This window comes from Hippoglossus stenolepis, chromosome 15 (assembly GCF_022539355.2).
Source record: "Hippoglossus stenolepis isolate QCI-W04-F060 chromosome 15, HSTE1.2, whole genome shotgun sequence".
Taxonomy (NCBI): Eukaryota; Metazoa; Chordata; class Actinopteri; order Pleuronectiformes; family Pleuronectidae; genus Hippoglossus; species Hippoglossus stenolepis.
The window spans coordinates 24,140,528-24,161,786 of NC_061497.1; the positions used below are offsets into that span (position 1 = coordinate 24,140,528).

The 21,259-nt window shown below is 45.4% G+C and overlaps 1 protein-coding gene and 1 pseudogene across 1 annotated transcript in view; both read right to left on the bottom strand.

The window, feature by feature from the left end:
- Positions 1-3,278: 3,278 nt before the first annotated feature.
- On the bottom strand, positions 3,279-11,454 carry LOC118122197 (annotated as a pseudogene).
- Positions 11,455-14,076: 2,622 nt separating this feature from the next.
- Positions 14,077-21,259, bottom strand: part of st6gal1 (ST6 beta-galactosamide alpha-2,6-sialyltranferase 1) — a 9,419-nt gene continuing 2,236 nt past the window's right edge. The window contains exons 3-9 of the mRNA XM_035178911.2: positions 18,507-18,713; positions 18,049-18,417; positions 17,516-17,780; positions 17,301-17,398; positions 16,952-17,053; positions 16,595-16,769; positions 14,077-16,017 (exon numbers count right to left, since the gene is read on the bottom strand). Coding sequence (XP_035034802.2) covers positions 15,743-16,017; positions 16,595-16,769; positions 16,952-17,053; positions 17,301-17,398; positions 17,516-17,780; positions 18,049-18,417; positions 18,507-18,713 — 1,491 coding nt within the window. The 3' untranslated portion in view covers positions 14,077-15,742. The remainder of the gene's footprint in view (positions 16,018-16,594; positions 16,770-16,951; positions 17,054-17,300; positions 17,399-17,515; positions 17,781-18,048; positions 18,418-18,506; positions 18,714-21,259) is intronic.

A 21,259-nucleotide genomic window follows, 5' to 3' on the forward strand; every position in this document is an offset into this window, starting at 1 on the left:
TGCATTACTCTTTTCGACCACCTGGTTTTCAGTGAAGAAATCAACTCAATCAAAAATAATCATAAATCATTTTGTTTCAGTTCTTTATTGATCGATGGTTTCAGTTCTAAAGTTTGAAATACATGTTTTCTTTTCTTTCAGAGGTTTTTCACTTGCTCCTGTTTCAAAAATAATAATAATCATATTTACATACTGACATAGGTCAGTAGTTCGGGGCGGTTGGATAATGCAGAGTGGATTTACAAAGTACTTCCTGTTTCATGGTGAATCAGTAGGTGGCGCTATGACACTGAGGAAATATTGACACATAGAGCTGTTCAGGCTTGGACTATAATCATGAGACAGAAGTTTGGTGGTGATAGGACGATGCACACTGGAGTTATGACAACATCGTCTCCTTTGGCGAAGGATGAACCTTCGCTGCAACGCAATGTTTACACGGTTTGAGGAAATGTCACGATTCTGACCATGGTCCAATGACGTGTCTCAGCTCATTTGAGCTGTTTATTGTTAAGCAGCCAGGAGCAGTGCATCAAAGTATAAAACATGTCACTTCCTGTCGCCAGCAGGTGGCGCTGTGACGATGAGTCAATATAGATTACATTTTCACCACTTTTGAGCATGTTGAAGGCTCAAAAAGCCAAATCATTTGGGTTAGAATAATAATAAGAAGAGCCAACATTAACTTCAATCTAAATTAAATATGTTGTAAGAATTTAGATATTATTGTTATAAATCATTGTTATTATAGTAATTGTTAGAGACAGACTGTTTCTACAGTTTCCGCATTTGTCCACCAGATGGTAGTGTTGTACTGTTGTTGTACTGATTAGGCCGCAGGAGGGCGGGAGAAACGGCTCGAACCACGGCCACTAATCACGCACTACATTCCACGCCATCACGTGCAGCGCTGTCAGTATCACTGCACAGGACCGATCTGTTCAAGAACAACAAATCTCCATGTTGTTGAGATGACGTCATTTAAAGTTGATATGATCGAACGTGTAACGTCAAAAATAGGCGACTTCCTGTTGCGTTGTTCCATAACGCTCCGCCTACCCCTTTTTGTGCCACTTTGTATATATATTCATATATACAAAGTGGCACAAAAGCCGTACTGTTGTTGTACTGTTCCTAGAAAAAAAAAAAAATGAAAAAAACATATATAAAAAAATATACCACTAAAGCCTAAATGGTGGGCTTCCTGTTTGGTCTAGCATATCTATCCAAGAGACTTATTTGTTTGTTATGAAAAGACACATGTCCCCATCGATTTTTGTACATGTCGGCCAATCGTGGTGTCGGGGCTGCACTCTAGGGGGCGCTAGTCAGTTATTTTGCCACGCCCATTGGCAAAATAACTTAATAATTCCTTAAAACCATATGAATATTTTCAGGGGGGGGGGGTGTTGATACACAAATGTAGTTTGAGGGAGGTTGAACCTCGAACAACGAAGTTATAGCAATTTCGTGTGTCACAGCGAGTTGATGAACTTTGACCCCACGCCACTATTATGGCGTTTGACGAAAAGTCTCAGTAATCTTATGCCGTCATTATCAAAGTCTTGAGACCCGTTTGACACAGTTTGATATGGCTGCAGTAAGTGGATGAGGAGGAATACATCCAAGTGGAAGACATGCAAAAAACAAGACATTTCCTGTTTCCACCAGGGGGCGCTGTGATTTTAAGTCATGATTTCTGTGTAGATGTCATCAGGCCGGGACTCTTGTCTTACATGTCTAGTTTGGACTCGATTGGACCATGTATGTCCAAGAATGTACAGTGTGTGGTCACTTAGGGCAGAAGACACAGGGTGTAAGGTCGGCTCATTAATCAAGTCCAATAATCTACTGCGTTATCAATACGTGGATTGGTGGCCGGTCGGAGACAAATCTGTCAATGCAGCCGAGGGTTTCTCCTCTAATGGAGAGGTTCCTAAAGTTCTTCATATGTGAAACACAAACTCCAAAAGATGTGCACGTATTTATTCTTAGCTCCAGTCGATTTCCTTTGTTTGCTTCAACCACCTCAGTGGATAATGGAGATTAAACGTCTTTGGCACAATATTTTGAGGGTCAGGAGCTGAAAAGGTTGGGAATCAAACGTTAATTATGGCAGAACATTGACTACGTTGCCTGTGTGACGCGCCCAAAACAAAATGATGAAATAACAGGGGCTTAAACTTCTGGAATCAATTCATGGAGCAAAATTAAACTGTCGATCAGTTAAAAAGAAGACATTTAATAACATCAAACACAGCAATAACTAGGGCTACGTTGTAGCACTAACGTGCCCGAGCTCATGCATTTTGAAGCCTGTTGCGGTTAGTGGAGAGAGCGATCAATGACCAAGCGCATGTCTCTGCGTTGCAAATGCGTTTTGGGGCTCTGATGTAGCGTGAGCAATTTTGTGTCAATTGGACAATGTTACAACAAATCAATTTTCACACTGATCAATAGGTGGCGCTATGACCCTGCACTGATATTAATATATGGAGCTGTTCAGGTCAGGATTGTGATCATAGGTCAGTAGTTCGGGGCCGGTTGGATAATGCAGAGTGGATTTACAAAGTACTTCCTGTTTCATGGTGAATCAGTAGGTGGCGCTATGACACTGAGGAAATATTGACACATAGAGCTGTTCAGGCTTGGACTATAATCATGAGACAGAAGTTTGGTTGTGATAGGACGATGCACACTGGAGTTATGACAACATCGTCTCCTTTGGTGAAGGATGATCCTTCGCTGCAATAAACAATTCCGGTTGAAGCAGGTGACTGGTTTTAATGTGGTGGATGATTGGTGTGTTTCTGTTGAAGCAGATTATATTAAATGCCATTTTTACAGATACAACTAGTCAAATAAAAAAAATGGCTGATGTTGATTTAATACACACAGTTTTTGTTTGTTGGCTAAAACCTGCAAAAACAGCGGAAACATCCTTTAACATTTGAGACGAGGGTTAGTTTACAGTTGGAATGTTGGAATGTCCTCATAAGTATATATATATATATGATACTGTAAGTGTGTGTGTGAACAGCTGACACATCTATCAGTTGATTCGACTCCAGTGTGTGTTTGTGCGTGTGTGTGTGCATTAGCTGTGATATTTACAGTGAGTTGCGTTCATTTGTTCGGCAGTGAGTTCGGGGTTTCATGCGTCTGTCCTCGTTGTTGCGTGTTCTTCATGCAGGGGTTCTGCTTTACAGTGTGTGTGTGTGTGTGTGTGTGTGCGTGCGTGCGTCGTGCATGCGTGTGTGCGGGGGATCAGTGGTGCTTCAGGCCTTGGCAGCAGCCTGGGTGCAGTTCATCTTTACGAGGCCGGGCAGCGTGATGCGTCCGTGTGTGTAGATGTCGCGGTCGGTGCCCTGGTTCATCCGCTTCACCAGGTTCTTCTCGTACAGGAGCGGGTGGTAGGCGCCCAGCGTGCAGGCGGCGTCGAAGAAACGCTGGTAGTAATGGCAGAGCTCCGTCTTCCTCCGCGACGGCAGGAACTCGTAGACGTGCACCACCTCGCACAGTGACATCATCAGGACCGTGCCTGGACACATTTAGAAGAAAGTTTAATGAGGTTTTTCTAAATCTAAACTCTCATTTTTTAAGGGGTTGCTGAGGTTTTTTCTTTTTATTCTATAAATCACAAACTTGTTTTTGTCCTTCAACAAATACAGAGAATCTCATTGGAACTGATGAAGCAGATGAACTGTTGTCTTATGGTCAGAGTGAGACTCTGAGGTCACTCTGAGGTCACTGTGACGTGAAGTCTGTGGAAACAGGTAGTTTCTCAATAACAGTTATTTAGTAGCTTGAGAGTTTTTCTTCATCACAAAGTTTGACTAATTATTCAGGTCTGTCACCTCATTGCTGATCGCTACATAGTTGCTGGTCTAGTTTTCAGTTCAAGGTCAAAACCACCATGAGACCAGTGGGACATGTCCCAGTGCTCCCTGCAGTCCACCACTGGCTGCGGAGTGTGTAAACGCTGCTGGTCTCGTTTCACTGCGGGTGTGATTTAGTCTGGACGAACAGACACTGAGACTTTTCCAGACGCCCACTCATTTATCATCGTTAGACGAGATGTGTTGAAGAATAAATGGCGAGCGAGCCGACGCTTCACGTACCGAGGAAGCCGGAGGAGGGCGGGTTCTTCTGGATGGGTTCTGCCATGTTGTCTTGTATTCGCTGCCACACCTGCCACTCGAAGCGCGGATGCAGGATGTAGAAAGGCTGCAGAGGATGGGTCGTCACTATATCTCTGGTACTGGGCGAAGATCGGGTAGTCTGTCCTGTTGAACCACTGTGGGGGACGTGTTAATAACATGACGTGGATCTGGATTAACAAGGTCAGAGACCAAATGTGGAGTAAGAATTGACCACATGACCTCGACACTGGTAAATAAAGACCTCGCATGAGACTCTAAGGATTTAATATCAGAGCAGCCAGGTACTTTGTAAAAGTGGTGAAGTCAACATCACCTGAGTGAGGTCAGCGGAGAAGGGGCGGGGTCCCAGGCCACCAAGGCACCTGAGCTGTACAGAGAGCCTGGACAGGAAGTGATGATCGTCAGCGCCATCACCTGCACACACAGAGGTAAACATCAGGTTCAAAACATCATCTGCATTATATTACAGCAGATTTAAGTTTTAAAATTAAGATGAAATTAAAACAGAGAAAGAAACTGTCTTATGTTTATAAAACACAAATACCTAAAACAATACGTCTCCACTTCACTCTGTTGGCACAAGAAACTACAATACGAATGCCGTCATCTTCATCAAATCTTCTTCACTAATTCAAACCAAACTGAAGTTTTGTTGACCTGTGAGTTGATGAGGCGAGATGGTGGTTTTAGGCAGCGTCTTTCGTGGCACTGGTGGGTGCGGCGTTGAGCGCAGCACGGCATCATAAGTCTGTAATTGAATAAATACTTTAGGAAGTAAACGTTCTGAGTAGCGTTTACTGTTCTGTTTATTGTTTTTATATTTCAGGAGAGAATGGACAGTTTAAATTCATCTCACCACGATCTCTTTGCGAGTCCGGAGTAGCGGAGGCGACCCCGCACCCGGCGACACCACGGCGCAGCTCTTGTGCGGCCCGGAGTCAGAGGTCAGTGGCCGGCGGCGCTACTGGGCGCGGCCCAGGGCAGCGACGAGAAGGGCTGGAGGTCAGAGGTCAAGGTCGCCACCTCTGTCTTGTCTCTCAGCTGGCAGAGAAGCTCGGGGCCGCTCAGCTTGGGTCTGCTGGAGACGCCCCCGGGGCCGGAAACCTCAACTCCATATTTGTTCATCGACTGAAAAACAAAATGTACACAAAGTCTGATAGTTGAAGTTTATACTAGTGCTGATATCAACATGAATGTGATCAATAACATCTATTGTCTCCCCCCGTGTTCCAGTGTTTCCTCTTTTTTATCTCTGTGTTGGGTCTCCTCCACCTCCTGAGAGAAACACCAGGCTCTTGAGCGGCTAGATGCTTCACTTTAGCTGCTTTCAGACATGCACTGAACTCAGGAGGAGGTGCATGTGTGTGTTGTTCTGTGAAAACAGCTGAAATCTCACCTGATAGTTCTGCACCACCCTCCTCAGTCGGTTTCCCAGCATGCTACTGGACATCTCATCATCCCACACCTCTCCCAGGAGCCCATGAGGCCCGAAGAACTCTGCGTCCCCCCCTTTGCCGCTCAGCTCCCCCTGCGCGGCCTCCCAAACAGGGTCTCCAGTGTGCGAGTGAAGGGCGCGGCAGCAGGTGAGGCGAAAAAGCCCAGAAGGCTCCGAGTCTCTCGGCGCTTCTTGTGATGTAAGAGGTCCACACTTCAGTAGGTGTGGTTCGGAGAGGAGAGGACAGGGATTGGACGGCGAGGGTCACCTGGGACGACCCCTGGGAGCTTCTGAGGGTCGATGTACATGGGCTTGGCTCCGCCTCGCAGCACCTGAGGGTGTCAGACAACATTACGATTCACTTTCAGGGCAAGAGGTTAAAGATATAACTCGGCAGCGCTGACAGAAGAAAGAACCCGACCTTGATGACAGAGTGTGCACGAGGCTGAGCCCGAGTTCTTGCCCGCACCCCAAAGATGGCGTCTGTGACGGGCACGCTGTTTTCGGCACAGATGGCGTAGAGCAGAGCCATGGAGATGCAGAAGAAGGCCATGCAGAGCGCTCCACGGCGAGCCCGACGCCTCAGGCGCCACAGCAGGCTGACTCGGTCCATCGCCGCCGAGGGGATCTGCAGAGGAAACACACGTGTTACTGTCTAGAGAGAAAAACCTCTGACACGTTCAAACAGTCTCCTGTGTTTGTGTTTTTACGTGTTTGTATGTGACCAACCGCCGGAAACATGACTTTATTGGTGAAACGGCTCAAATCTCTCCATGTTGAAGAAAGTGATAATTACATCTTAGATCTACCCTTTTATCCGAGTCTGGTCCAGAATGCCCCGGGTCGTCCCCCCCGACCCAGTTTATTTAGCAGTTTATCCAGATACAGAAATCCAAACCAATTCAAAATCATCAGCTCATCTTGTCTGACAGTTTTAATGATGTTCACCAACAAGTTATCAACCACCTACATCATAGAGTTATAGACATTTATTTGGTCCAATGACTTGTCTCAGCTCATTTGAGCTGTATATTGTTAAGCAGCCAGGAGCAGTGCATCAAAGTATAAAACATGTCACTTCCTGTCGCCAGCAGGTGGCGCTGTGACGATGAGTCAATATAGATTAAATTGTCACCACTTTTGAGCATGTTGAAGGCTCAAAAAGCCAAATCATTTGGGTTAGAATAATAATAATAAGAAGAGCCAACATTTTCACCACTTTCTAATTTTCTGCAAAGTTTGGTAAGAAGTTGAGCATGTTAAAGCCTCAAAAAGCCAATTCATTGGGGTCACTATAATAAGAATAATCCTTACCATTTCCAGAGGGCCTCCCACCGTCGGTGCTCGGGTCCTAAAAAACTGAAACATGCAAAAACAAACTTACGGACAAAGCGTCTCCAAGGCTCAACTCAGGCGGATGCAGTGGATTCAACACCTAAAGGTTTGGACCACATTTGCAAAAACAAGATGGTCGGTTCCCATGTGATCACAAATGACCAACAGCTGTGTCTCGGTTCAGGGGCTGCGTCCTTCAGAGGACGTATCTGAAGACTCACTGCGTCTCAACTAGACCGTCTCACTTCAAATGCATCTGACAAACGTGTCTTTCTATTCCAGAGAAAGCTCCACTGGGAGGATTCTGCAGCAACAACATCCACAGATACACACACGTTACAACACACGGTCACACCTCAGTAACGTCTCTCCTGTTCCCTCTCACCACGTCCTTACACGGAAACTCTCCCACTGTTGTTCGTGCACACAGACACACACCTTCACGCTGGCTGAGGCAGGCACTCTGTCGTGAAATCTCATTTGTAACAACTCAGCAAAACACAAGGACCTGATGTGAAGTCCACGAGTCGGTTGGCAGAAGACACAAAGATGGAAGTAAATGGACGCGGACACACTTTGGAGAAGTTTTGAACATCCTCTCTTTGGACGTTCCGCTCTCGGTGAAAAGGTCAGGGGTCACCTGGTCTTCACTGGGCTGCGTCAGCGCTGGAGAATCATCTGCCTGCACCTTGTTATCATGCTGCAAAGGCTGTTTTAATCCCTGTCATTCAAATGGTTACGTCCCCACAAAGACAAACAGTAAATGATGCAGAATCTAAGTCAAAACCTGCCTCTGTTGGTTTGTAGTGAGCTCGCCTGGAGTTTGATCTCATTCCCGGAGGAAAGGGGATATTGAAATGTAACATGTACTCTTACATCCAGTGAGTCGGACTAGGGGTCATTAAATCATTGTGCACTTTGCTTCCATGAAGATGAATATGTACGTGTAGTGTCGTGGACGTCTGGCCTGTAGACGCGTTACTCTGGATTAGAGCCAAACCGATATGAATGTTTTGGAGCCGAGATTAGGCAGTAACACAAAAAGGGAGAAATGAAATTGAGTCTGAATATTTTAGACTTTAATCATGAACTTTGTCATAAATAACTAAAAACAAAACACAAATACAACCAAATAAATAGAATTTGAGTTAGGAAAATAAAACAATCTGTATAACGCAAATATAAATGCACGACTCTCCACATGGTTTATTCTGCACATGTAATCGATCAGTCGGGCTCGTCTCCGGTTCACCTTCCTCAGATCTCATGGGTAGAAACAAAGATGTGGAGTTTCTGCTCACGGGCACATTTATCCATTTATCCAAACATTCAAAGTCAACTTCAGAGTAAAACACAAATCAACAGCAACTGAACAGGCGGATAAAGGCCGTAGTGTCGTTAATGCTGCCAGTCGATGAGAAGAAGCTACATAAATTATATAAAAGTCTGTAGTGGTTATGTGTACAATGTACAATGGGGCAGATTGTTACACATACAAATGAGGAGCATAATTATGGCAGGACGAGTAAGAAGTTCAGATTCATAAAGACATTTTAGTTTTAAGTCTTCTCAAGGTTTTTAACCTGTAGATTCAACTAAGGGCCAAAGTTGAGTTCAGGTCTGAATTTTTAAAATCAAGCTCTGGTGACACATTTGGCTCAAAAAGGCTTTTGGCTGAATGAACACATTTATGAACATGGTCATAACTGGGCCCAGATAATTGTTGTGTGTCACAGTAACATGACTCAAAGATAACAGAAAAATGTGCAGCATCGTCACAAGGTTGATATCCGAGGAGTTTGCATAATTTAAAAACCACGATGATTTATCGAGATGATATTATTCAGTCAGTGCAAATGTGTCAGTGCTGAGCAGACGTCTGCTCTCAGTCATGCAAGTAGTCGACACAGACCGGAGTCTCAAAAGACACAACGTGCAAAATATCAATTACTGAAATAACAGGCAGATCCAGGACGAGTTCATTTCATCCAAGAGAAAGAAAAAGAAACATGGCGATGATGACAACATAGAACGAGCAGGTGAGGAAACCTCTGGTTGTCAGAGCGCAGCCCGGCTGCTCATTGGCAAAGAACTAACATACAGTTTACTGGTCTCATCGTCATCTCACAACTGGCAACCACACATCACAAATAACACAACATATCAGGACGGGAGGCTGATGAATGGCAGCTTGTCCCTTCAAAATAAAAAGCTTATTCGTACTTCATAAACTGAAAACCTTCACTGGCTCTGGGAAATCCAGACAAAAGAGATGAAAAATCAACGATTAGATCTCAGGGCAGCTAAAATCAAAAAGCTGTAATCAGATCCAGGCCAGAGCAGCAGAAAAAAAACAAAATCTGAAACAAAAATGTAAATGTCTCTGAGTCGTCAGAGGTTGAGATTTCCCCCTTTGGGGCCACAGGGTGAAGCCGGAGGAGACGAGCAAACAGCAACCACAAGGAAAGGCCTTGAAAAAACAGTTAATCCAGGGAAACATGCAATGAAATGAACCATTTGATATCTTTAAATTTATCAGATTGACACAATCACATATTAGAGATTGTTGTGTTTCCAGCATTTGGTGATTGTAGGAGAATCCACATCGTACGGAGCTTTGATCCTTGGTGGTTGCTGCTCGCCGCCACCAGGCCCATTCTTCCTCGGCCTCTTCCACCTCTCCACTGTCTTCCTCTCACATGTCCTGCGACCGCCCCTCCCCTCCCCCTGTGTGAAGTGGTACATCAGTGTAACCTCGTCCCTGAAGCTGTGGCGACCCGTCAGGGGATCGAACACTCCTCCCCGCTGAAGTCGATCGCCGTACAGTTGGGCCTCAGCTCGCCCGGCACACAGGCCCCTCTCCACCAGCCAGTCCACCAGGTCGCTGCCCAGAAACACACCTTCAGGACGGGGCTGTGGACGGGATGGGCACGAAGCAGGAACCTGCTGGTGCCGGTGCTGAGGAGTCGCTGGGTCGTGAGCTTCGTTTGAGGGGAGCTGGGGAATCTGCTCCTCTGGGATATCGGGGTCAGGGATATTAGTTTGGTGTTCGGTCTCCAGCTCAGGCCCGGGTCGGGATGGGAGTGAATATTGGCCGCGGGATTCAGCTGGATCATGATTTTGGTGAATCTGGTGAAGATCCTGATGTGTGTGCAGGGGCTGATGGGAGGGGGGAGGTCTCGGAACCCCATCCTCCTCTTCCTCCTCCTCCAGCCCTCTTCCTCCACCAAACCTGTCATTATCAGAGGAAGGATTCACCTGTCGGAGCACTCACACTCTCCCCTGAGCCACTAGGGGGTGATGAAGAGGAGAGGAATGGGGCAGGCAAAGGGAGGCAGGGAGGAAATAAAGGAAATATGAAGGGAAGGAAATAAAGAGGAAAAAGAATAGTGGAGAGAATTTCATGTGTTAGAAGAAAAAGTAAAGAAAAGAACCCAAAACTCAAAAAATCCAGCGGCAAGTATTTTAGTCAGTAACCCAGTTATCTGAGAACGTTCACACTGGTAACCGCTTAGTATTAAACAACTTGTGAAAAGGTTAAAACATCAAAGTGGCCATACTATGGTTTTCAGGTTCATGCAAACTCTGCAGAGAAAGAACCGGCCAAGCTGAGAGGAGACCCGCAAACATTAAGATTCAGTCCAGTATCTGAGTAGCAACAGCAGGAGTCACAGATGATGCTCCGTTAAACATACACTGCAAACTGGTGGAAACACACAGTGCAAATGTCTAATGAGTAAATCTGTGTGGAGAAAAACAGCTGTTTGATGATAGAAAAGAATAAAAACTATCCACAGTTACAGTAGATAACATGCAAAGAGGATGCAGAGACAAATAAAACTACAGTGGACATGACCAGGATCAGAATTAATCCCCCTGAGAAACTGCTCAACAGTTCAGATCAGGGCAGAAATAAAGCTGCAGTTTACTTTCTACTGAATTTAACAAACACAGGAACAGGAAGTAATCTGAAATCATATTTACACATGCTTTCAAAAAGGTGGACACGATGTACTGTATGACACACGAAATCAAACATAAAGTAGTGCTCATACCTGCCAGTGTGTAGTACGTCCTGGACACACTGGTCTTTGTGGTAGCGGACGAACTGGGTGCAGGTGAGTCTGACTTCCTCTGGAACAGCTGAGGGACTCAAATCCTCGCTGTCTCTGCCCTGCCACAGGTTACGCAACCTAACACACACACACCAACACAACCATTACTCCTGTGAATCCCATTTGAACATTATTTCAGAGGAAGAAGTCGTTGAAGACTCACCTCTTCTTGAAGGGCAGGATGATGAGGTGTCTGTCCAGACCAAAGATCCCGAAGGACAGGAAACCCTGAGACACAGAGAAAGAGAGAAACATTCACAGCAGCTCATTTAATGTACACACACATGTGCACGCACACTGGTACCTGTCCATAGTTAGCCACAGCACAGAAGAACTGTAGCTCCAGGTAAAGTCTTCCTGGATCTTTGTTAAACGGCCACCACAGACAGCTGGACAGGTTCTGCATGAAGACAGAGAACATTCATCTGTGTTGTAATGTCCATTCCTCTGTACCTGAAGGTTTCAATCACACACACACACACACACACACACACACACACACACACACACACACACACACACACACACACACACACACACACACACACACACACACACACACACACACACACAGAATTCAAAACAAGCTCATTTCATTTGATTGTCTGTGTTCTGTGTTAACTCTTGGCGATGGCGCGCTCCTCATAACAACAATAATCCCACTTTTATACTTGGGACACAACATAACCAGCTAATGTGCGATGCTAGCTATCAGGACAATGCTTAGGAGAAGTTCACAGGACATGAAATCCACAACCACATGAACACGCACCAGGTTCACCAGCTGTCTCTGTGTCCTTCTTCACATTAACGTGATTTGATTGATTAGTTCCAATGATTCCATTGGTACCTTTGTCCTTTCTGCCGTACGCAGAACCACTAATTCGTCAACGCATGAAGTCGCCCCATTCAAAGTGAATGAGCAGAGTTTCGGTTGACGCCTCAAACTAAATCGCGGAGGTCCAGTCTAAATGTCCTCATCTTCGTGCTGACTTACCCCCAACCCAAAATCATGAAGACTCCCGGTCGGAGTCTCAGCAGATCATCTCTGGTAGTCAGGGCCAGACACAGGGATTAGGCCTGAAACATTATTATAGTAATTGTTAGAGACAGACTGTTTCTACAGTTTCCGCATTTGTCCACCAGGTGGTAGTGTTGTACTGTTGTTGTACTGATTATGCCGCAGAGGGGGGGGACCGGGAGAAACGGCTTCGAACCACGGCCACTAATCACGCACTACATTCCACGCCATCACGTGCAGCGCTGTCAGTATCACTACGCACAGACCGATCTGTTCAGGGCAAAAACTAAAAATCTCCATGTTGTTGAGATGACGTCATTTAAAGTTGATCGTCAACGGGTAACGCCAAAATAGGCGACTTCCTGTTGCGTTATTCCATAACGCTCCGCCATAACGCCTTTTTTGTGCCACTTTGTATATGAATATATATACAAGTGGCACAAAACCGTTCTGTTGTTGTACTGTTCCTAGAAAAAAAAATGAAAAAAACATATATATAAAAATATACCACTAAAGCCTAAATGGTGGGCTTCCTGTTTGGTCTAGCATATCTATCCAAGAGACTTATTTGTTTGTTATGAAAAGACACATGTCCCCATCGATTTTTGTACATGTCGGCCAATTGTGGTGTCGGGGCTGCACTTTAGGGGGCGCTAGTCAGTTATTTTGCCACGCCCATTGGCAAAATAACTTAATAATTCCTTAAAACCATATGAATATTTTCAGGGGGGGGTGTTGATACACAAATGTAGTTTGATGGAGGTTGAACCTCGAACAACGAAGTTATAGCAATTTCGTGTGTCACAGCGAGTTGATGAACTTTGACGCCAGGCCAGTATTATGGCGTTTGACGAAAAGTCACAGTAATCTTATGCCGTCATTATCAATGTCTTGAGACCCGTTTGACACAGTTTGATATGGCTGCAGCCGCACTGTTGTTGTACTGTTCCTAGAAAAAAAAAAAAATTAAAAAAAACATATATATAAAAAAATACACCACTAAAGCCAAAATGGTGGGCTTCCTGTTTGGTCATCTTGTTGTGATGACACTCATCTCAATTTGAAGTTGATCAGATGAAAGCCCTGGGACAAGTTCGTCAAAGTAAAAATGTGGAATATGGCCAAAATGGCCACTAAATGCAAAATGGCGGGCTTCCTGTTGCGTTTTTCATAATGCCCCTTGAGACTTTTTGTTTGTCTGGTCACGATACACCTGGGCTACGATTTTTGTGGAGATCGGTCAAAGGAAACCTAGGGGCTGCGTTCAGAGGGCGCTGTTGAGCCATTTTGCCACGCCCATTTCAAATTACTCCAGAATACGTACATTTTCACCACTTTCTAATTTTCTGCAAAGTTTGGTAAGAAGTTGAGCATGTTGAAGCCTCAAAAAGCCAATTCATCTGGGTCACTATAATAAGAATAATCCTTACAATTTCAAGAGGGCCTCCCACCGTCGGTGCTCGGGCCCGAATAATAATAATAACTTGTACTTTCTGGGTTTTGGACTTTGACGCCTGCAGGATAAAAAATTCCCTGTGATGAAACGTTGGTGTGAAAATGTTTAATTCAGCAGAGACGTTAAATCTGTGGCTCTCAACCTTTTTAACTTCTGATCCAGTAAAATAAAAGTATTTCCGACACTTTCGTCACTGGTTGAACTCGCTGAGGTGGAGGAACAAAGTCTGAATCATGAAATATTCATAAATTGGTTATTTCCATAGAAATGGCAAAAAAACAAATATAACCACATCAATTGTTGCATCATAATACATTATCATATTATATATTGTAATTTATTGATTGAGACCTTATGATATATATCCTGATAATGTTATATAGAAACGCCCGAACGATCAATGAACCTTAAAACTTAATAAACAATATTTAATACAAAGGTTTTTCCTTCACTGTGACTGAAGCTTTAATCTACTGAGAGGAAATGACAGCTTGTTGCCTGAGAGACTAAATCTGCAGCATAACATTAAATAAATAACAAAACTGCAAAACTCTCTATACGGCTTTTTAATACTTTCATGGCCCTTCAGGAAATGAATCATAAAAAAGTCAAAAACATAGATTTCAGATTAATATAAAGAAAAGTGAACACAAGCATCAACAGTGATGCTGCTGAGAGTTCACGTCCTAAAAACACAACAAAAAAGAAAAGGAGTAATTTTTCCATCAATATTAAATCCTCACCAAAGCCACTTCTATGTTTCTGGGGCATTTTGTTCTCATATCAAGGGAAGAGTTCTCCTGAGAACTGTGAGGAAAACACACGAACCACGTGCGACCACCGACACCGGCTGAACCACGAGGGGGAAAGTGCATCTGTCAGCCGAAGTGAGACGTGTCAGGAGCTGGTCACACTGAAAGGAAAGGAGCAGGAGTACGAGTGCAGCTGCAGAGAGAAACATGTTCTCCTGGTTTTCCTCTGAAATGAAATGACATCAATTATTCAAGTGTTTTCTTCCTGAATAACCGACGAAGCTCCGTGGTAAAAAAAACAAAACTGAGATGATTAGAAAAACCACAACAGAGTTGAGACTGAGCTCTGATTGGTTCAGATTCAGCCCAGGACACGCCCACGTGTTTTGCTCCGTATCAGTAACAAGATGGTTTCAGACATGGAGTGCACGTGTTCCTGACACGTTCCGGAGGTTCTGTATGTACCAACACAAATGTTGAAGTCAGTTGCTCTGGACATTTTCTTTTCCTGCAGCCGCCTTTTAAAATGATGATTGTTCCGGGTCCGACTCGTTCACACCAACAGGAACATGTGGGGAACATCCAGAGAACGGCTGTGTGAAGCTTTTCAAAGTTAAAGTAAAATGTGGAGATGACAGAGTGAGGGCAGGAGAACACAGCTCCTCCTGGTGGACGAGTCTGTTACAGCATATATATATCTACACGTCACATTTCTCTGTACAGGTGGAGTTTCTTCACATATTTGAGATGAATCAGGTCCATTTGTCCAAATCTGATTTGTTCAAGATTCAGACTTTGGTTTAAGGTTGAGATTAGAGTCAGGGTTAAAGACCAAACTGCTCTTTTGTACTGTTTCAGTCAATAAACAATAAATGATGTGTGTACGTGATATCATCATCATTTTGATGTAAAGGTTAACGTTAATAAACAATTCAGGTTGAAGCAGGTGACTGGTTTTAATGTGGTGGATGATTGGTGTGTTTCTGTTGAAGCAGATTATATTAAATGCCATTTTTACAGATACAACTAGTCAAATAAAAAAAATGGCTGATGTTTGATGGTGATATTTAATACACACAGTTTTTGTTTGTTGGCTAAAACCTGCAAAAACAGCGGAAACATCCTTTAACATTTGAGACGAGGGTTAGTTTACAGTTGGAATGTTGGAATGTCCTCATAAGTATATATATATATATGATACTGTATGTGTGTGTGTGTGAACAGCTGACACATCTATCAGTTGATTCGACTCCAGTGTGTGTTTGTGCGTGTGCGTGTGCGTGTGCGTGTGTGATATTTACAGTGAGTTGCGTTCATTTGTTCGGCAGTGAGTTCGAGGTTTTCATGCGTCTGTCCTCGTTGTTGCGTGTTCTTCATGCAGGGTTCTGCTTTACAGTGTGTGTGTGTGTGTGTGTGTGTGTGTGTGTGTGTGTGTGTGTGTGTGTGTGTGTAAAAAGTGGGGGGATCAGTGGTGCTTCAGGCCTCCAGCAGCAGCCTGGGTGCAGTTCATCTTTCTGAACCCGGGCAGCGTGATGCGTCCGTGTGTGTAGATGTCGCGGTCGGTGCCCTGGTTCATCCGCTTCACCAGGTTCTTCTCGTACAGGAGCGGGTGGTAGGCGCCCAGCGTGCAGGCGGCGTCGAAGAAACGCTGGTAGTAATGGCAGAGCTCCGTCTTCCTCCGCGACGGCAGGAACTCGTAGACGTGCACCACCTCGCACAGTGACATCATCAGGACCGTGCCTGGACACATTTAGAAGAAAGTTTAATGAGGTTTTTCTAAATCTAAACTCATTTTTTAAGGGGTTGCTGAGGTTTTTTCTTTTTATTCTATAAATCACAAACTTGTTTTTGTCCTTCAACAAATACAGAGAATCTCATTGGAACTGATGAAGCAGATGAACTGTTGTCTTATGGTCAGAGTGAGACTCTGAGGTCACTCTGAGGTCACTGTGACGTGAAGTCTGTGGAAACAGGTAGTTTCTCAATAACAGTTATTTAGTAGCTTGAGAGTTTTTCTTCATCACAAAGTTTGACTAATTATTCAGGTCTGTCACCTCATTGCTGATCGCTACATAGTTGCTGGTCTAGTTTTCAGTTCAAGGTCAAAACCACCATGAGACCAGTGGGACATGTCCCAGTGCTCCCTGCAGTCCACCACTGGCTGCGGAGTGTGTAAACGCTGCTGGTCTCGTTTCACTGCGGGTGTGATTTAGTCTGGACGAACAGACACTGAGACTTTTCCAGACGCCCACATCATTTATCATCGCAGACGAGATGTGTTGAAGAATAAATGGCGAGCGAGCCGACGCTCACGTACTGAGGAAGCCGGGAGGAGGATGGTTCTTCTGGATGGGTTCTGCCATGTTGTCTTGTATTCGCTGCCACACCTGCCACTCGAAGCGCGGATGCAGGATGTAGAAAGGCTGCAGAGGATGGAGTCGTCTATATCTCTGGTACTGGGCGAAGATCGGGTAGTCCGTCCTGTTGAACCACTGTGGGGGACATGTTAATAACATGACGTGGATCTGGATTAACAAAGGTCAGAGGTCAAATGTGGAGTAAGAATGACCACATGACCTCAGACACTGGTAAATAAAAAGACCTCATGAGACTCTAAGGATTTAATATCAGAGCAGCAGGTCGTTTGTAAGAAGTGATGAAGGTCAAACATCACCTGAGTGAGGTCAGCGGAGAAGGGGGCGGGGTCCCAGGCCACCAGAGCACCTGAGCTGTACAGAGAGCTGGACAGGAAGTGATGATCGTCAGACGCCATCACCTGCACACAGGCAAACATCAGGTTCAAAAAAACATCATCTGCATTATATTACAACCGATTTTAAGTTTTAAGTCGAATGAAATTAAAACAAAGAGAAAGAAACTCGTCTTATGTTTATAAAACGCAAATATATAAAGACGACACGTCTCCACTTCCTCCTGTTGTACAAAAAGAAACTACAATACGAATGCCATCATCTTCATCAAATCTTCTTCACTAATTCAAACCAAACTGAAGTTTTGTTGACCTGTGAGTTGATGAGGCGAATGGTGGTTTTCGAGCCGACGTCTTTCTCGTAGCCGCTGGTGGGCGCGGCGTTGAAGCGCAGCACGGCATCATGGGAGTCTGTAATTGAATAAATACTTTAGGGGAAGTAAAACTTTCTGAGTGACGTTTACTGTTCTGTTTTTATTGTTTTTATATTTCACGGGAAAACGAACGGACAATTTAAATTCATCTCACCGATCTCTTTGCCGAGTCCGGAGTAGCGGAGCGACCCCGCCGACGACACCACGGCACAGCTCTTGTACGGCCCGAGGTCAGAGGTCAGTGGCTTCGGCGGCAGCTGGGCGGCCCAGGGCAGCGACGAGAAGGGCTGGAGGTCAGAGGTCAAGGTCGCCACCTCTGTCTTGTCTCTCAGCTGGCAGAGAAGCTCGGGGCCGCTCAGCTTGGGTCTGCTGGAGACGCCCCCGGGGCCGGAAACCTCAACTCCATATTTGTTCATCGACTGAAAAACAAAATGTACACAAAGTCTGATAGTTGAAGTTTATACTAGTGCTGATATCAACATGAATGTGATCAATAACATCTATTGTCTCCCCCCGTGTTCCAGTGTTTCCTCTTTTTTATCTCTGTGTTGGGTCTCCTCCACCTCCTGAGAGAAACACCAGGCTCTTGAGCGGCTAGATGCTTCACTTTAGCTGCTTTCAGACATGCACTGAACTCAGGAGGAGGTGCATGTGTGTGTTGTTCTGTGAAAACAGCTGAAATCTCACCTGATAGTTCTGCACCACCCTCCTCAGTCGGTTTCCCAGCATGCTACTGGACATCTCATCATCCCACACCTCTCCCAGGAGCCCATGAGGCCCGAAGAACTCTGCGTCCCCCCCTTTGCCGCTCAGCTCCCCCCTGCGCCGGCCTCCAAACAGGGTCTCCAGTGCGCGAGTGAAGGGGCGCGGCAGCAGGTGAGCGAAAAACCCAGAAGGCTCCCGATCTCTCGACTTCTTCTTTGATGTCGAGTCCACCGCTTCGTGGGTGTGGTTCGGAGAGGAGAGGACAGGGATTGGACGGCGAGGGTCACCTGGGACGACCCCTGGGAGCTTCTGAGGGTCGATGTACATGGGCTTGGCTCCGCCTCGCAGCACCTGAGGGTGTCAGACAACATTACGATTCACTTTCAGGGCAAGAGGTTAAAGATATAACTCGGCAGCGCTGACAGAAGAAAGAACCCGACCTTGATGACAGAGTGTGCACGAGGCTGAGCCCGAGTTCTTGCCCGCACCCCAAAGATGGCGTCTGTGACGGGCACGCTGTTTTCGGCACAGATGGCGTAGAGCAGAGCCATGGAGATGCAGAAGAAGGCCATGCAGAGCGCTCCACGGCGAGCCCGACGCCTCAGGCGCCACAGCAGGCTGACTCGGTCCATCGCCGCCGAGGGGATCTGCAGAGGAAACACACGTGTTACTGTCTAGAGAGAAAAACCTCTGACACGTTCAAACAGTCTCCTGTGTTTGTGTTTCACGTGTTTGTATGTGACCAACCGAAACATGACTTTATTGGTGAAACGCTCAAATCTTCCATGTTGGAAGAAAGATAATCAGCATCTTAGATCTACCCTTTTATCCGAGTCTGGTCCAGAATGCCCCGGGTCGTCCCCCCCGACCCAGTTTATTTAGCAGTTCATCCAGATACAGAAATCCAAACCAATTCAAAATCATCAGCTCATCTTGTCTGACAGTTTTAATGATGTTCACCAACAAGTTATCAACCACCTACATCATAGAGTTATAGACATTTATTTAATGTTCTGTTTATAAAAGCTGAAGAAGTTAAATGATCCTGTAGTTTTCAGGTAAAAGTTCAAAACTCCACAGAATCGATACCAACCAGAGGAGAGCGAGTGAATCTCTGAGTGAGTGAAGACAACAATGAAGAGTAAGAGCGAGACGTCACTGCCCCGGGAGAAGAAGGAGATCAGGGACAAAGAGGAGGAGCAGGAGGACGAGGAAGAGGACAGGCGGGACGAGAGAGGTCGAACAAGACAGAGGAAAAGAGAGGGAGAAAAGAGAGGGAACATGGGGGAAGTGCGTTTACAGGAGCAGAGGGCGTCAGTCGCTCTTCTTCCCACGATGCTTTGTGTGGCTACAGTGCTGCTTGGGAACTTGGCAGCAGGAGGTCGTGGATAATGACGCCTGACGTAGATGAAAGGAATGTTTGAGTCAGAATCTGATTAATATCTGATAATATGGGGTTACATCCTGATGGCACCTCGGGGGGGCGTGGCTCGAATAAAAGGGCTGAATTCACCAGATTTACACGTCGGCCATTTTCAGATTTTCACATCCCAGTTTCTCTTCAGCTTCAGGAAGTTTTGAGATTTCCATCCGGAGCGTGATGTCAGAGGCAAATGGCTGCTGTGTGAATTCAAAAAATAAACCCCTAGACTGTTTATAAAAAAAAACCAGAACGTGAAGCCAATGCAGAAGTGTCTGGAACCTGTCTTCTGTGTAGTGACCAGCAGGGGGCGACTCCACTGGTAGTTTCTATAGAAGTCTATAGAAAGTGACTCTACTTCTCACTTTATAACGTCAGTAAACATTCAGGAGTTTCTGTCTCAGTCTCTAGTTTCAAGTCTTCTTCAAACAGCTGATGTTCATTTAGTGAATTATGATCATTTAGAGTCAAACAGACTCTGATGTATTGGGGGGGGGATACCACAGTGTGATTGACAGCTAGCACCGTCCAATGGTCAGGCTCCAGCTCATGGTTACTTCTGGTTTCAGAAAACCAAGATGGCGCTGGACAACACGACAAACAAACAGCAGCTGGAGTGACCCTGTGTTCGCTTCATCGGATTGTTCCCTGCAGCTAAAAAACGAAGCCTGACGGACGTGTGTTGTGAAACACACACACACACAACACACACACACACACACACACACACACACACACACACACACACACACACACACACAGAGGCTGAACTTATATGATCAATATGTTCCTGTTATTTCTATACGTTTGTTTTGTGCAGGGCCAGAGGCAGAATATTGTAGAGCAGCTTCACCCTGTGAGTGACACTGCTGCTACATGAACAACCACAGCCACAACAACCACAGCTTTTGACTGTGAGACATTTTAAACTTTGGTCACATTTTGATGTGTCCTGAAATATTATGTGTAAAGAGAAGATCGTCAGTTGTGACGGCAGCTTTAGATGAGAAATGACATCGCCTCTGTTCGTCTGCAGCTAAACACATGAAGCTCTGCAGGTTTGAATCAGAATCAGCACATTACAGGAGTGAACCAGGACACAACTGCAGACGAGACGCTCCGCTGCTCCTCTGAAGGACTGAATGAACACATGTCTGAATGAATGAATGAACCAATGAAGGACTAACGCCTGCATCACTGCGACGCAGCAAGCTGCAGAGCTTCAGACAGATGGTGGTGTCACCAGATATCTGCTTAAAGATGTCACCCTCAATCCCCTGCACACACACAAACACACACACACACACACACAAACACACACAGGCAGGCAGGCAGCCAGAGGTGTGTGTGTGTTATATATGGATTTATGAAGCTATGAACTATGCAAGATTAAAAGGTAGGCGCGTGTGTGTTAATCTGCCGTGCACACTGACAGGGAGTCACATGTTGTGTACAGTGTGTCAGCAGCAGCGAATCTCTCAATCAACCCACCGTGATGTTAATGCCTCAACCAAACAGGGAACACGGCTGAAAACCCTGTTCTCTCTTTGTGACTGAAGACTTGGACACGGGTGAACCACGACTTCCTGCATCGCTGCAGTTGACGTGTCGTTCACATCCGCTGAGCATGAGACGTAAAAAACATCATGTTGCAGAGAAACCGAATCAAGTCACACCCTGCAGCCGCAGAACAGAAACACTCAAATCTCCCAGACACATATAGAGAGAGTGTTTCACTTCTACAGCTAATACTGGTTCATGTTTTGTAATGTG